Here is a 17,686-nt window from a genome sequence, read left to right on the forward strand (position 1 = left end):
ATTGTATATGTAAGTGCAATGAGATAGAGTCATAAACACTATTTATGCATGGTATTTCAACAATTAAATCAGTCAATTGTTTGTTTTCACTTGTTTTCACTTGTTTTTTTTTTTTTTTTTTTATTATTTCCACCAACTGGTTTTGGAGAAATTTTTGAAAACATATCAACCATCTACCGTTTTACCATAAAACCAATGTTAAATATGCCTACTTTTGAAGTCATTTATTTATTTAAATAATCGGGCAACCCGTTCTAAAATTTTCAGTATTTATTTAGACATTGTCAAACTTCATATAAAAAAACAAGCCTTTTATTCAAAATTTGCCCGGGCGCTACTACATCCTGAAGCTTAACAAGTCTGCGTTAAGGGAGGAATCATTTGAATTAAATTAAAGGGGATATGCAAGGATTGAATAATACAAGGGATTTCAATAAAAACTTTATAAATACATTTTATGATTAACAAATATCTCAAAAATAAAAAATTCCTAGGTCATCGAGCTTTTTAGTATAAGTTTATCGTTCAAAGTTGGCTGAAAAAAAAATTGAATCATATAGAATATCCTTTTCAATTGGATATTTCTATATCAAAAAATCTAGAGAGTGTGATAAAAAACTATCTAAAATATTTAGACAATCTTGTAGTTTATAATAACACCATAAAAATATAGCTTTGTCGATGATATAAAAACAAAATTTTAATTTAATTATGAGTTCATCGTAGATCCAATTTTTTTATGAACAAAGACGACTATAGTTAGTGTATTGATGATTGAAGAGCGATATCTATATTATCAAATTTATAAGCATCACTTACACACAATATATTATATATTTTTGTAAAGCTAAAAATAATTCATTACTTGAATACAAAGCATGTATTTGGTTTATATGTATATACTGTGCAATAAACCAAAACTTTTTTACAATACTGTAGGTTTACAATCAACTTAAATATTGAATTTGAATCATCTTTTGAAGGTAAAAAATTATGTTAAAAGTCTTCATTATCTTCGTTAGAACAAATATCGACTGTATATTCGCCATAGCCCGTATGGTATAACAGAGTATATGACTGAAAAATTTATTCGTGAATAAGCCGTTTTCACAGCATTCCAGCAGCCTAGCTTCTGGAGTTAATGACATGTAAACACTGGAAGGTATATGACTGAAAAATTTATTCGGAGATAAATCGTTTTCAGAGCGTTCCAGCAGCCTAGTTTCTGGAGTTAATGACATTTAAACACTGAAAGGTGTAATAAAAATTGAACGTCTATTCAAAACAGAAACAAAAAACTGCCTTTACATCCGGAAATACAAAATTTCATGTATATTATAATTTTAAATATAAATGCATGATTCATCCATAAATATTTATACAAAAATAGATTTTGTGTTTATAACGAATTAAAAATAAATGGATTTTAGAAAGCAAAACTCAGCATCGCATCGCGCCATACGCTGGAGAAAATAAATTCACACTGCGGTTGCATCATCGTCCATATCGTATCATGATATCGAATCTAAATAATCTTTTTTAATAACACATTTGGCGGCATTCACTATTTTCTGCATCCGTTTCTCACACGTTGATACCATGCTTACACTGTAAAAATTGGGAATCTGGAGTCAAACGTCTGCGGGGTGTGATAGGTTTTAATACTATGTATATATGAAATATACATAGTATATAAAGTTTAGTCCCAAGTTTGTAACGCTTAAAAATAATGATGCTACGAAAAAAATTTTTATTTAGATGTTCATAAAATCACCTAATTAGTCCATTTCCAGTTATCTACCCGTCTGTCTGTCAACACGATTACTCAAAAACGAAAAGAGATATCAAGCTGAATTTTTATATCGTGCTCCGGACGTTATAAGTGAGATCGAATTCGTAAATGAGCAACATGGGTCAATTGGGTCTTGGGTTCGTAGGGCCCATCTTGTATACCGCTAGAGATAGAACAAAAGTTTAAATGTAAAAAATGTTTCTTATAAAAAAATAAACAACTTTTTGTTTGAAACAGTTTTTCTTAAACATCACTGTTTACCTGCGAGGGCGCAAATTAGGCGCAAATTGTATAGTTTGTATTACATGGTAATATGGCTTATGTATGTGTGAAAGCAAAAAAAAATTATTGAAATGGCATATTTTTAATTTACACTAAGAACTTCATAATTCTAGTTAAATAATTTTAAAAATTTAAAACAATGTAATTTTCCTTTAATTAACTTTGGTTCCATGCAAATTACACGTAATTCCATTTAAATCATTTTATTTTTTAAATTGATATCATTTGGGTTTCTTGGCGAAAGAAACTGATTCTAGATTGATCAATAGTTTTCAAAACTGTAGGAAGTTCAATCTAATCGTATAGAACGTTTTTTGTATCCAAACACTTGAAGTACTTGAATCAAACGAATTATATTTGGTATGTAGAACTTTTTTTTTACAGTGTAGTACTCTTGTTATGACTGACTTGGTAGTTTCAAAATAGAATGTGTTTCACTTTTATAAATCCATCCACGAATTTAAAATATTTTTTAAACGGTGTCAAAAAGGTGAATTTTCAACACAAAGAAAAATATCTCTTGATTCACGATAAATTCATAAAAAAAATTGTCTCCCCACATTCAAATTATCACTTCTCCGTCCCTGTTTTTAATCAAGGTATTACTCAATTTATAAAAATAAACAATAAATGTTATTCTTTAAATCTAAACATAATTGGTTTTTTTTTATAAAAAAATAAATTGCAAATTTTAATTTTTTTAATCGAATTTTTTTGGTGTAAGAAATATATAAAAATTGCTATATAATTAAAAATCGTGATCAATTCACGCGAATAAATTCCCAAATAAACACAGGGTGTCCGTCACAAAAGAGAGATGTTTCAAACAAAAGTTGTTTATTTTTTTACAAGGTACATTTTAAATTTAAACTTTTCTTCTATCTCTAACGGTTTACAAGATGGGTCCTAAGGGCACAAGACGTAATTGTTGCCCATTTACGAACTGAACCTCACTTTTTTTGTCATTAGTATGCTATTAAAATTTCAGCTTGATATCTCTTTTCGTTTTTGAATTATTTTGCTCACAGACAGAGAGACGGACAACTGGAAATGGGCTAAATAGATGATTTTATGAACACCTATACCAAAAGTTTGTTCATAGCATCAATAGTTTTAAGCGTTACAAACTTGGGACTAAACATAGTATACCTTGGTATATTTCATATATAAATGTTATAAAAAAGCTCAGAGATATTTTGTTTGGGAGACTAGGGAATGATAAGCACATTGTTTGAGTGACCCTATATTTTGTTTTGATATAATCAAAATTGATTACTAAAATTGATTCAAAGTACTTGTTAAATAAAAGTGAATAAGAAAAGACACTTGGAAGATACTTATCTCAATAAAACATATTGTTTTATAAGTCATACATTCATCAATACAAAACATGCCATTTACTAAATATGTTACGTAACAATTTAATGCCATTAGCTCAATCAAATTAAACATTGGACCTTGCATCAAATCAGGTTTTTTTTATATGTTGTTTGCAATGTAAATGCATTGTAAATCCAAGTTTTTGACCTCGGGAAACGGCTAGATCATGCTGAAAAATAAGAAAAAACTAGAAAATTTTGACCTTATTTTAGTTTTTGCCGATTTTGACCAGAAAAGACTGGTTTTTCATCAAAGACTTTCAAAGAAAGTTTAATTTTCAACAATTTGAGATCAAGTCGGCTTTTAAAGGACCGATAATTACGGAAATACTTTTCTTTGTCTTTTTTTATCAAGTAATACGATTTTTCGCAAAATATTTTGTAAACCGTTAGAGATAGAACAAAAGTTTAAATGTAAAAATTGTTCCTTATAAAAAAATAAGCATCTTTTGGTTGAAACATTTTTTCGTAAACATCACTGTTTACCCGTGAAGGTGCAAATTAGGGCAAAATTTTGTTGTCCCTTTTTCTCCAAAACTATAAAAGATAGGGAGTGGAAATTCTGGAAAATAATTCAAAAATTTTCGAAAATGAAAAATGTTTACGAGCAAGTAAAATTTACAAAATTTAAAACCCCGACAAATGCGATTTATTCCTTTTAAACCGATTTTTGGAAACTTAGCTATAAAATGTTCTCAATCGAGTCGGTTCGACCGTTTAGGGGCTACGATGTCACTGAGAAACACACAGACGCACAGATAAACACTTTAAACTTATAACACTCCTTCTTAAATCAATATCAAAGTGACGGACAAGGAAATCAGATGAGATGTAAAGGGTATTTAGAGAGCTATCATTTTTTGGGACAAATTTTTGGAAATTAATTGAAATTGAAATATTGGAGTTTACTTTGTTCCTTTGAATTATTGTTTTGAATTACTTAATTATTTAACCATTTCAGTTTTCGAAATGAATGGAGCCAGGTTTATTTGATCATTCATTTCCATAGTAATTATTTACATGTGATGCCTTTTCCAAACTGAATCGATTTTGAATATCATCGCCAATTTTCAGTACATGAATCTCGCAATTGAAACATAGCTAAGAACACTGTCCGTTAAATTACCTTTCAAATGAAACCAAGAAGATTAAAATCGGTTCGTTCGTTTAGGCGCCACAGACAGACAAACACACAGACCACCCTGTTACATAACATATATTTGATTAGACACTTCTGTACTCTTATAAATCATAAAAGTGAGTGTAGTTGTATGTCATGTATGAATGTCGTTAATTTCAAAATGAAGAATTGATATCTGATTTAAATAAAAGTACACTTACTTCACCATCATGCCATCATTTACTTAACCAATTTGATTAAATTAGAAATGTGTGGTACTTACACACATCATTATCAAAGTATGTAAAGATTGGAGATATATATTTTATTGTGTTCTGCGTTGCGTCGGTAAAAGAATTTTCAAAAGAAATTATTATAAAATTTCTTTCTCATACCATCAAAAATTATGATTATTATTAATATTACCATGAGAAAACATATTCATAATTTATCGGATCAAAAATATTGTTTGAAGGGTCAACAATGCCATGCCAATCTTATTAAAATTAGAAAATATATTTTTATACCATGCATATTTGTAATATACAAGGTATACTAAGTTTAGTCCTAAGTTTGTAACGCTTAAAAATATTAATGCTACCAACAAAATTTTGATATAGGTCCGTCTGTCTGTCTATGTCTATGCTTGTGGACACGATAACTCAAAAACGAAAAAAAGAAATCAAACTGAAACTTTTATAGCGTGGTCAGGACGTAAAAAGTGAGGTCAAGTTCGTAAATGAGCAACATAGGTCAATAGGGTCTTATAAACCGTTAGAGATCAATTTTGTAAACCATTAGAGATAAAACAAAAGTTTAAATGTATAAAATGTTCCTTATCAAAAAATAAATAACTTTTGGTTGAAACATTATTTCGTTAACATCACTGTTTACCCGTGAGAGCGCAAATAAGGCGTAAATTGTATAGTATGTCTTATATGGGAATATTAGTTATGTATGTGTGACATGTATGCATGTGTAATGTGATACAGTAATCAACACTGTCTATGCATGGTATTTCAACAATTAACTTAGTTAATTGTTTGTTTTCACTTGTTATTATTAGATTATTTAATCGTTGTAAGAGTCCTCTCTACGCACCTTTTTAAATAATTACGAAAAAATTTTTTCCAAAAATAGTTAATTAATTTTTGCATTTAAACTTCTGTTCTATCTCTAATGGCTTACAAGATGGGTGCTTTTTCATTTGAATGAACAAAAAATGCATCATTTTAAGGAGATATGCAAGGATTGGATAATACTAGGGATTTCAATAAAACTTTATAAATACATTTTTTGATTAACAAAGTTTCCAAAAATCACAACAAATTTATCGGGCATCGGGCTTTTTATTATTATTTTGTCGTTCAAAGTTGGCTGAAAAAATGATGAATCATATAGGTTATCCTTTTTCAATTGGATATTTCTATATCAAAAAATCTAGAGAGTGTGATAAAAACTATCTAAATTTTTTAGACAATCTTGTAGCTTATAATAACACCATAAAAATATAGCTTTGCCGATGATATAAAAACTAAATTTTAATTTAATTTTGAGTTCATCGAAGATCCATCATTTGATGAACAGAGACGACTATAGTTAGAGTATTGATGATTCAAGAGAGATATCTATATTATCAAATTTATAAGCAACACTTCAAATTTATAAGCACACAATATATTATATATTTTTGTAGTTATGTGGTATTGTAAAGCCAAAAATAGCACATTATTTGAATACAAAGCATGTATTTGGTTTATATGTATGTACCGTGCAATAAACCAAAACTTTTTTTAAATTCTATAGGTTTACAATCACTAAATTTTTCTCTAGATGCTTAGTTATCGACATAAAATTTTTTGAAAAACATGCAATATTCGATTTTAAGGAAAAATGTGTATAGTTTTTCAATCTCTGAAGGAATTCGCTTTGCTAACGCAGCTCTTGCGCTACGAATTTTCATTGTACTAAGACGATATATAAAAAAAAAATTACCTACAATATTTGAGTTTTAATTTGACCGTCAAATTCATGTTTTACATGTCAAAATACTATTTAAAAAAATAATGTTAGATTTTTTTTCTCTCTGATAGATTTCAGAATAGTTTTATTTAAAAACATTAGATTTTGATATATTTCGTAATACACCTGCTGGGCTTTCAATTACACATTACACGTACATGTTTCTAAAACTATTAATTAATACAAATTATTTTGATAAGTTGTTTAAAACAAAAAATTTTTCTGTTCGAGTTGTTAGACCACCCATACGCGAAAAGTGATTGAAAGTTATTTCTACAATTTTTCTGTTCTTGTAGAAATTTTAAACATAAAATATCTTTGAAAAAATTAAAGTACACTTCGTGAACTAGCCAGTCCCGAATCGAGAGAGGGGGGGGGCAAATTGGGGCACTTGCAAAAGAAATCATAATAAAATGTGTTTGGAAAAATGATTTTTAAAACACTTAGTTAGTTGTTAGTTGAGTTATTTTGGATCCAAATTCTATAACTTCATTTCATCATTTTTAAGATAACCTCAAAATTTCCGAGAAAATGGTGGAAAACCGTCTTTTGTGTTTTTTTATCTCATTCCTCCAAAAATAGTCCAATTTAAATGATGGAAAAATATCTGTTTCTGTCATAATTGCTTTTTTTGCTGTTCATAATTTTAATTGTCAATAATTTCTTGAATAGTTCGAGAAACTTCATCTTTTTCACTGAAATCTCCCTGTAAAATAAGAAAAACCACCCAAAATAAACTGTAATAAATAAAGATGTACTTCTAATGTTCTGATATTTACTTTACGTAGATAATAATTATAATTTTTATTTTGTAATTTTAAAGACACGATTTTTCATTTAAATAAATCATTAGAGAAACAAATACTTAACCTCAATGATTGAAGTAATTTTCGTAATGAACTTACAATATATTGTTTAATAGGGAACATTTTAAAGTACTTAAAGTTAAGTACTACTCAATTATTGGAAATATTACTTATTTAATATAAATATTATTAGCTATATTTAATATAAATATGATATGGAAAATCGAATAATTTATATTAATAATTATATTGCGTGCGAGATAATTACCCCGGACATTATTAAATCACCTGAATACTATTCATTACAGAGGTATAATCATTTTAATGAAACCCATAGACGTTCAACATTTTCACTTAGAAGGTGGTGACCAAGACAATACGCTATTTTCTTGTGATAGCTCATGTGGCCGTTTCATATTTAAATAAAGTTAAAATACTTTCAAACAATATCCTAATGATTGGAACAAGTAGAGCCCAATATTTGTATTTACAAAAGAATGGGATTGAATTTAAAATATGAATTCATTGATACAAAATCACTGAAGTTAAATAAACAAAATCATTATACTTATCTAAAAGAGATTGATTTTAGTTTAAAGTCATGCATTTTATTGATGGAAAATAAAATTGTACTTAATTGGAAAATATAATCGTGTAAATAAAGTGAATAGACGAATTAATAGACCATATCTTTACGTTTGCTTTAAATATAGGATTTGGTTAATACGAACACATACCTGTCTTGTCGAGCCAATGCGTGGTTGTGTCAACTACATGAAGATTGTTGTTACTAAATAATATATAACATATTTTTATACTTAAATAACAACCCTCGGTAGCCCAGTTAGAGGATTTAAGACAATACAATCAGTAATAATCCATAGGTCGCTGGATCAAGTCCGACTCGAAAATATATAAACTTTTTTTAATCTACTCATGCGGTTGTGTCAATCACATCACTATTTTGTTATAATATTTATAAGTGGTAGAACCAATTTAAAAAAAATTGTTTAAAATTATTTTTGCAATTTGTTATAGACATTATATTACTTTCATATAAACAACTCAAGCTGTTGTGTCAACTACACTACTCAACCCCATACAGCAGTTGTATCATATTCGTGGTCCCATCGCCATATTTGCTCTCGCGATGAGGTTGAGACAATCTCATATCGGTTGATATTAAGAATTTTTTTTTCAGTGTAGAATTGCGTAAATAATTTTTTCGGTTTCAAATTTCTAACGATTTTCCATTTATTCAACGTTTTTTCCAAAAACAATCCACAAACTTAGTAGAAACGAAACCTTTAAACCTGTATGAGCAGCTTTAAAAAGACACGTGTTTTCTAAATGTGATTGACTTCATTTTATAATACAGTGCAACCTCGATATAACAAATCTGAAGGGAACCAGTAAATATTCGTTATATCAAGTAATTCATTAAACTGAGGTTTGTAATATTGAGGTTAAGTTGGTCTAAAATTCGATATAAAGAGGAAAAAAGTGTCGGAACCTCTCGCGACATGAATTACGTACTATGGAGTATACTAACTGTCATATATTGGTGGGACTTTATACGTTATATAAAGGTTTTGAATTGACGAATTTCGTTATTTAGAGGTATTTAAAATTTTTATTATAGTTGAAAATTCGTTATAAAGAGACTGTTCGCAAAAAATATTCGAAATGTAGAGGTATATTTTATATTGACTCTTATGGACAATTCAAGGGGATTGCGAAAAATTTGTTAAATCGAGGAATTCATTATATTGAGGTTCGTTATATTAAGGTTGCACTGTATTTCATTTTTTATTATTTGGAGGGAAAAATATTTAGGTCATTGCAGCAAGGCTGGCTTAACTTGCTAATATACATATACATATTTAATTTCATTGATGGACAATGTTATGATGACACGATGAATGTTGTGTCATATCCAGGCGAGCAGCTGTTTCATCATTCTCTAAGTCATTATCATCACACTAAAAAAACTAAAATTAGGTGACATTTTTTAATATTTTTTTTTTTGCGCCTATTTTTTTTTTTAATTGTTTGGAATTAGATTGGAACGAAAAATGTGTGTTTATTTTGCAATCTGTTATGCACACATTTTTTTAAAGGTTTATTTTAACGCGATTGCGATATAATGTTCAAATAATTATTTTTTGGTTAAAAGAAACTTGTGTTAAGGATGTACTTGATTTTTTTTATATGAAGTTGGACTAAGTTTAAATAAATTCTGAAAGATTTAGAGGGGAGTGGGGGAGGGACGATTGAAAATTTTGTTTAATTATTTATATTTCGAAAAGTAAGGCAGATATCGAAAAATTTATTCTCATTTTTCGTCTACATTCATGAATTTATACAAAAAAATCCATCATCGAAGTTGAAAATAAGGTACAAATAGTTTCAACCACAAGTCTAAACTTGTCTTGGCGCTCGTACTACTTTAAATTTAAACCAAATTTTTAAGAAAAAAAATGGTTTACATTTAGTGGAATTTAGTACTTGAAAATTGGATTTAAATTACGTTATCAAGTTCAGAAAATCGATTTTCAGGATAAATTGACGAAAAGTGTTTGTAATTTAAGAACCATTTAAATTGCGTCATCACAAATCACAAATATCATTTTAAATGTCCCGGTAATGTACTTTATTTCGTCGCGAATAGATGTCAGGAGAGTCATATTTTGCTGTCAATGTTTCAATTTTTCGTGAAAACGACGTTTTCTAAAAATAAAACCTAGCTTGATCGATTTTTCGCCCCAAAAACTCCCTGCATACAAATTTTCATGAAAATCGTTAGAGCCGTAGAATATGCATTTACAAAAATTGATCTAGAAAATTGGGTTAAAAAATCGAAATTGAAGTTTTGTTGTGAAAAAGTATCATTTAGAATTTTAGATGATGTCATTAGTACAAAAAATTGATTTTTTTTGCATAACTTTGCCAATTTTAAGAATGTATGAGAATGACAACAATGATTGGTTATAAGGCTCAAAATTTTTGAGTCATTTTGACTTTTGCTAAGAGAAAGTAACAAAATTCTAAAATTTTCAGTTTAGGTAACCATACAAAGTGTTGAGTAAAAAATCATTGTTCTGATGGAGAAATCTCAAAAAAAAAATATATATATATTTTTAAAAGTTTTTGATAATTTTTTTTAAACTTCCTTATTTTGCATAAAAATTTTCATTTTTTCGCCTGTTAAAATCTGGAGGTTATCCTCTTTAGTAAATAGCATATGAAAGAAGAATGCAAAGATGAATTTTATTGAAGACAAAATTTCCCACAAAGTATTAAGACATATATGTAACATATTTTATTATGACTGAGTCACATATATCTACACTTGATAATAATTAAACACTAACCCTTTATTAATTGCAGTCAGGGACAAAAATGTATGGTAACTGTAAACCACCGTATGTTTGTATGTATATGTATCAATAAACATAATTCTAGATATTCTTCTAATAAAAATAATGGTATGTATATACAATTCTTTAATCATTCAAACACATGTATAAATGTACCGGGAGCCCGTTTTAACTTGTCTTCGCCAGTATTTAGCTAAAGAAAAAAGACCTCAAACAATGATGCAAGCTTTTGGGAAGAGAGAAAATGTCTTTGGATAATCAGCGTATATTGAAAACAAAAATTTCTAATAATGACAACCTCATCCGAAAGTTAGCCTTTTCATATTGAAGAAATAAAGTAAAAATACTTTCAAACAATTTAATAATGATTGGAACAAGTGCAGCTTAATATTTGTATTTACAAGAAAATGGGATGGAATTTAAAATATGAATTCATTGATACAAAATCACTGAAATTAAATAAACACAATCATTACTTCTATGAAAGAAATTGATTTTAGTTTAAAGTCATACATTTTATTGATGGAAAATAAAATTGTAATTAGTTGGAATATATAATCGTGTAAATAAAGCGAATAGACGAATTAAATGAAAATTTCTTTGCGTTTGCTTTAAATATAGAATTTGGTTACTAAGAGCACATACCTGTCATGTCTGGCTCATGTGTAGTTGTGTCAACTACATGAAGATTATTGTTACTAATTTACAGAGAGTTTGAAATAAACTTATTGATCATTTTTATAATATATAACATATTTTTGTACATATATAACAACCATCGGTAGCTCAGTTGGTACAGCGGAAGGCACTAAAATCAGTAGTAATCCTTTGTTCTTTAATTCTGGTTTATGAGTAACAGCTTGATCTATTAGTCGTGATCAAGACTTTGGCAAAAATTAGCAAACCTACGCCTTGTTTCTTAGATTAGTTGAGCATTGGAAGGGCTAGGAAAGTTGGCTTTTTAAATTTGATTTATGTTTGAACAATGGCTTGATTTATTAGCCTTGGTCAAGGCATTCACAAAAATTAGCAAACTTAGACAAGGTTTGGTTTCTTAGATTAATCTTAGAATAACTAGCAAATTAGGTTTTTTAAATTTGCTTTATGGTTGATCAAGAGCTTGATTTATTAGCCTTGATCAAGGCTTTGGCAAAAATAAGAAAACCTACGCTCGGTTTCTAATATTAGTTGAGCCTTGGACAAAGACTAGCAAACCAAGATTAATTGATTCGTGGGATAAAAACTGACAAATCAAGGCTTGACTTGGAGTACAAAGAATGTATTATCCAATGGTGACCCAACTTCGATTATATCATCAAACTTGCCATTTTTGTATTGGGTAGCGACCGACCTGAAATACCTTTAAAAATCTGGATATATCGGGAAATTTTGTGTTTTTTGAAATTTCAAGGAATAGTCAAGTTCTATGGTCTTGGTTAAAGTTAAAGAAAATAATAAAAATATTAGAATCTTTGTAATTGGAAAACTTCAAACTAATTCGATCGCCACACGACCCAGATCTCAAAATTTTATTAAATTATATTAAATTATTAAATTTCCCTAAAAATGTAACCGATTTTAAAATGAGGACACTCTGTACATATTGATACCTTCAAATGCGTAACGGATTATAACATGGTGATGGCGACTGACCGGTTTTCTTGATATTTTTACAAAGAAATCAATAAAATTACTTTGACATTAAAAGTAATTCCAAAGCTAAAGTCAGTTCTAGCTAGCAAACAGTTGATCAATCAACAATCATTTTATATCTTTATTAATTAACAATTTCAATTACAATTTTTTTTTTATATTTATAGTTTTTTTTAATGCTTTTTTATTTACTTAAGTACTTTAGTGGAATTCGTTTATTTTGACTCCCATGTTTATTTATCTTCCCTGAGATCATTCATTTTAGAAGGAGGCCAAGAACCCATGCCCAAATATATCTTACATCCAGAATCCACAATAATTATCAATATTATATTGATAATAGTCTCGATAATTATCATGATATTTATACCTCGATAAATATCAAATGATAATTATCAGTCAATAATTATACGATTGGAAAATTAAAACTAATCGATTAAATACTTTTTATCAGGAAATATTAAATTATCAATAATAATCTGATATCTGATATATCTCTATATATTATAAATGTAAAAGTAAGGATGTTTGTTTGTTACGCTTTCACGCAAAAACTATCGAATGGATTTGAATGAAACTGTACAACAATATAGCTCATACATCAGAATAACACATGAGCTATAATTTATAAAGATATATTAAAAAGAAAAAAATTAAATTAAATCTGACACTTTTACTGCTTCATCTATGGCCATTATTTTGAACCATAAATTAAAAATTTCTGTAAAAATTTAAAATAGTAATTTTAAAACAATTCATGCCCATCTTTTCTAATATACTCAATGAATCATCATGACTATTTTAGCTGTGTAACACAATCCCTTCGAGTGTTATGGAAGGGGGTTAAGTGAGCTCAAGAGAAGTGGGGGCTATAAAGCGATGGTTTTTAGTTTTAAGTCCAGTAAAGTGGGCGAATATGAAGCTAGTCTGTAATAAAGAATTCACGAATTTTCCTATTAAACTCTCAAACTCAATCATTTATCTTTTATTGATCATAAATAAAATATTATATAATAATATAGCATGTAACATGTAAAACTGAAACATAAATCATAAAGAAATGATCATTACAAAAGAATTTGACTGTATTTGATAATAAATTGACAGACATTATATAATTAAAATGTGGTTTTTATTTGTTTTGTTACAGAGTCCTGGAGACGTCAGTATATTTTGCGATAGTGAATCTGATGAAGAACCCGCATACAAACAACCACGTTTAAGTTCACAAAAGAGCAGCTCATCACCACACAGTTCAAGATCTCAAAGTTTAGCGACAACATCGCAGTGTTATTCAAGTGCCAGTTCTGATAACGAAATTTGTACATCGTCTGAATCCGATGGTGAATTCTATTTTGAGGTAAAGTTTTTACATAAAAATTTTTATTTTATGATCCACTGAATTCTTTAGGAACAGATAATATATAATTCCTGTAGTAAGAAGGCTCAAAGAGTTTAATAAATCAAGATCGATTGGGAAATATCTCGAGAATTTCAAAAGAGGAAGATCTATGGGTGATACATCAATCTCGGTCTCATGTATTACGAGGTTTTGAATAGTCTGACAATACCTTTGACTTTATAGTCCTAGAATTATCCAACAGCAAGTGGGGAATTTTCCACGCCACAAGATCTGATTTATCACTTATCTCAAGCCATAGTCAAAACAGACAACTTTCATTTGAAGCCTGAGAAATTTCTTAGGTGGAACAATCGATAGGGAACACTCCACGCCACAAGATCTAGCGTAGGAGGCCTACCCCAAGCCACATTTTAAGTTAAAACAAACAACTTTCATTTAAATTTTTTTTGCGATTTTTGAATTTGAAATTGGCGTTTTTGTTTTTAGGATGGAATCGAAGCAACATGTGTTCTAGTCAATAAAATGACTGATTTAAATAAAGACTCACAAAATAATTACAAGCACGAAATGGATACAATCACACAATCACAAATTAAAGAAAATCACAAAACTGAGCATAAAAAATCCGAGGATCGTAAGAAAAAACGTATTTCCAAACATTTTCCACCAGAAGTTTGTGCACCGACAACCAAGTAAGTACCATTTTACATCCTATTTAATCAAGTATTTAGACATCCGGCGCTTTCGCCTTTAACCAAAATGAAAATTAAATTCATTTATCAGGGGTGGCCCTATGTTTTCGAAGTTATGTGAGATTTATGTTCTTCAAGAAAACGAAAACCCGATTGTCAAAAGACAAGCTCGAACACGAAATGGCCACCTCAATCAAACCACTAAAACATTTTTCTCAGAGTGATAAAAAGAACGTATTGCTTATAACGACTAACGGATATAGCAACGGCAACTGTAGGTCCATTCAATGCCGCTATAATTGGTTTTGACTGTAGTTTTTTAACTTAATATACATAGTGGTTTTAAACAATTCACTCAACATCTTGTTTATTTTTCAGGATCGATTATAACGGACCGAATAACGTAACATACTATTGCCAACATCGTGATATTGAATCAGGTGATTCGCACACAATGGATCAATCTTCGGAAGACGAATGGACATACACAACCGAATATCTACAACCACAACAGAATATCGAAGTAAAAACACAAACCGAAGATTGTGTTGATTCACCGGAACGTAAACCTTTACAGCCAATGAAATTACAGTTTGCAACATCATCTCCACGACCCCAACAAAACATATCAAAATTAACAAAAGATGAATTGGATCGTTTAGTACAAAATGCTGAAAAATTGGTCAGTACACCGGCAAAAGTTCGTAAATCGATTATTGAACCGGTTAAATATATTCGTGTTAAGGAATGGTTGAATCGATCTACTTCGGATATTATGGAAATGAAAGTAAGTTTTTTCTATACCCTTTTAAAATTTTTTTCTGTTTGAATTTCGAGGAAGTAATGCTGGAAATGTTTCCAAAATATATGGCAAGAACCCATATAACAAGGACGTGAAACTCGAGTGGAGGACCAGTAGAAAAAAGGCGTCTATCTGGGCGAGGTCTAGTCCTCGGTCGTTGCGTACTTTGTACTGCGCATTGGGCTGTCTTTTGTTTTCAAATTTTTCTTCTTTTGTTTTCAATCGAAAAAATTGTTTGAAAACAATTTCAATTGTTTCAATTGTGTAAACATCGCTTTATCTCTCGTTCGAGAGAAAGGCGGACTGATGCGCAGTAAAAAGTACACAACGACCAATGATTAGACCCCGTCCAGATAGGAGCCGTAAATTCAGCCACGTTCTTGTTATATAAGTTCGTGATATAGGATTTGATATAGGATTTTGGGCGAAACCATAGAAAATATTCAACTTATCCTCAAATAACCCAATTTTTGTAGTTTTTGGGTCAAAATTACTCCAGATTTCAAGTTTTATCATAATCCGAAATAAATAGATGATAAAAATTGCGTTCATTTCACGATCAGATGCATAGTTTTTGAGATAACGTCAAAAATCCCATTCGAAGAGAAGAAGAATTAGATTTTCGTATCTTTTGGGTCCTAATTACTAAACTAAATCCAAAAAATGAGACAATTTTCGTTTGAGTTAATGCAATTTTTAAGTTTGCCGCTCATCGAATTTATAAAAGAAATAAGTCCCAAATGAGGCTAGAAATTAGTTTAATTTTCCCGAACTGTGAGGGAAATATACGAACACGATTTTAAAGATTTTTTAAAATTTATTTCAGAACAAATCAGACGATCCTTGTGATGCAAGTGGAGAATATACAACGGAATCTGAAGGTGAAAAAGAATCACAGTCGTCGGAGGATTTAAACGAAAGTGTTGCAACTTTCCGACAAGTAGGTGGTTGTACATCGCAAGCGACATCCACTGAAATAATTGCTGATAGTGATTTAACACCAACTTCAGAAACAATTCCACTACATTCACAACTTAATTCCGAATCATACAGTACAAATAAGGTAAGTCGCAAAAGTTAAATAGAAAATACTATCTTTTCGCTAGCTCGAATTCTTGGAGATATTCGTCCGTCTGGCTGTTCGTCTGTCTGACAACACGAAAACTCAAAAACAAAAAAAGATATCAAGCTGAAATTTTCACAGCGTGCTCAGGACGCAAAAGTGAGGTCGAGTTCGTAAAAAAGCAACATAGATCAATTGGGTCTTGGGCCCGTAGGACCGATCTTGCAAACCGTTAGAGATAGTATTTCTAAGTCTTAAGCTTCTACCCAAATAATCAGTCTATAAACTCATAAATTGTTTGCTCTTGAACTCGGTTCGTCGCTGGGGTCTCATCAAGTGGCCAGATATTTCTTCATCTCCACTGCCTTTTTCTGTCAATAGTTTCTAGTTCTGGCTAGGTTTTCTCATTTATCTCCTTTCTCTCTTCTGCGAAATTTAGGCCAAGAAGTTCTTTGAGCTACAAAATCAGCGCAAATTTTTAAAGTAGTCTTTCTTCTATTTTCAGGTAAATTTACGAACTAAACGAACAATAAAATCGAATCGACCATGGAGTGTAGCGTGCATATCATCACTTCAAGGAAACCGAAAAATACACAATGAAACAACATTTACCCAACAAACGTTAAACAATTTCTCAATATCGGAATCCGCATTACATGAGCTAGCCTCGTTGAGTGTACGCGGTTCCACATCCGTTAACAGTATCGGTACAATTCATTCACCAGAAACACCGACAAAAGTAAGCCGTAAGAAACTCCGTGTACGTAAACATACAACAAGTGGACGTAAAAGTGAATCTGGCTCGGATGTACCGCTCACCAAGTCGTTACACAAATCCGGCTCGTTTTCGGGCGCTGCCGCAGCCAAACATCATGCCATACATGAGAGAAATATTTCGAGTGAACCGATTAATTTACCACAATCGCAGACAAGTAGTTTTGATTCGGACGATGATGTAAATAATAAAACGATTTCGGAACAATTTGTGGCTGCGAAAGAAACTATGCCTGATTTTCAATTGGGTGAACAAGTTTTGAATCCAATACAACCGAATAATGTTGGAGTACAACGTGATAGTAGTCCAGAAAAGAATAGTTTGAATACGGTGGGAACTGAGGAACATTTATCGTCGTATTCTGAATGGGATAACTATTTGGTGAGTATTTCTAACTTCTATCCATGATTTTTCCCACTTTTTTATTTAAAAAAAATTGTATACTGGTTTGGTTTTTAAAATCATGAAGACAAATCGACATTTTTAGAAGCTACTTTCGAACCTAAAGCAGGGAAATTTTTTAAGGACTAACATGCTTTTCCAAACAGAAATGACCA

At 30.1% G+C, this 17,686-nt stretch overlaps 1 protein-coding gene across 1 annotated transcript in view; it reads left to right on the plus strand.

Annotated features, from left to right (window-relative positions):
• The window catches only part of LOC123302466, a 284,195-nt gene that overhangs the window by 226,210 nt on the left and 40,299 nt on the right, over positions 1-17,686 (plus strand). The window contains exons 9-13 of the mRNA XM_044885379.1: positions 13,585-13,794; positions 14,284-14,489; positions 14,868-15,276; positions 16,118-16,354; positions 16,860-17,510. Of these exons, the coding sequence (XP_044741314.1) occupies positions 13,585-13,794; positions 14,284-14,489; positions 14,868-15,276; positions 16,118-16,354; positions 16,860-17,510 (1,713 nt within the window). The remainder of the gene's footprint in view (positions 1-13,584; positions 13,795-14,283; positions 14,490-14,867; positions 15,277-16,117; positions 16,355-16,859; positions 17,511-17,686) is intronic.

This window comes from Chrysoperla carnea, chromosome X, assembly GCF_905475395.1.
Source record: "Chrysoperla carnea chromosome X, inChrCarn1.1, whole genome shotgun sequence".
Classification (NCBI taxonomy): domain Eukaryota; kingdom Metazoa; phylum Arthropoda; class Insecta; order Neuroptera; family Chrysopidae; genus Chrysoperla; species Chrysoperla carnea.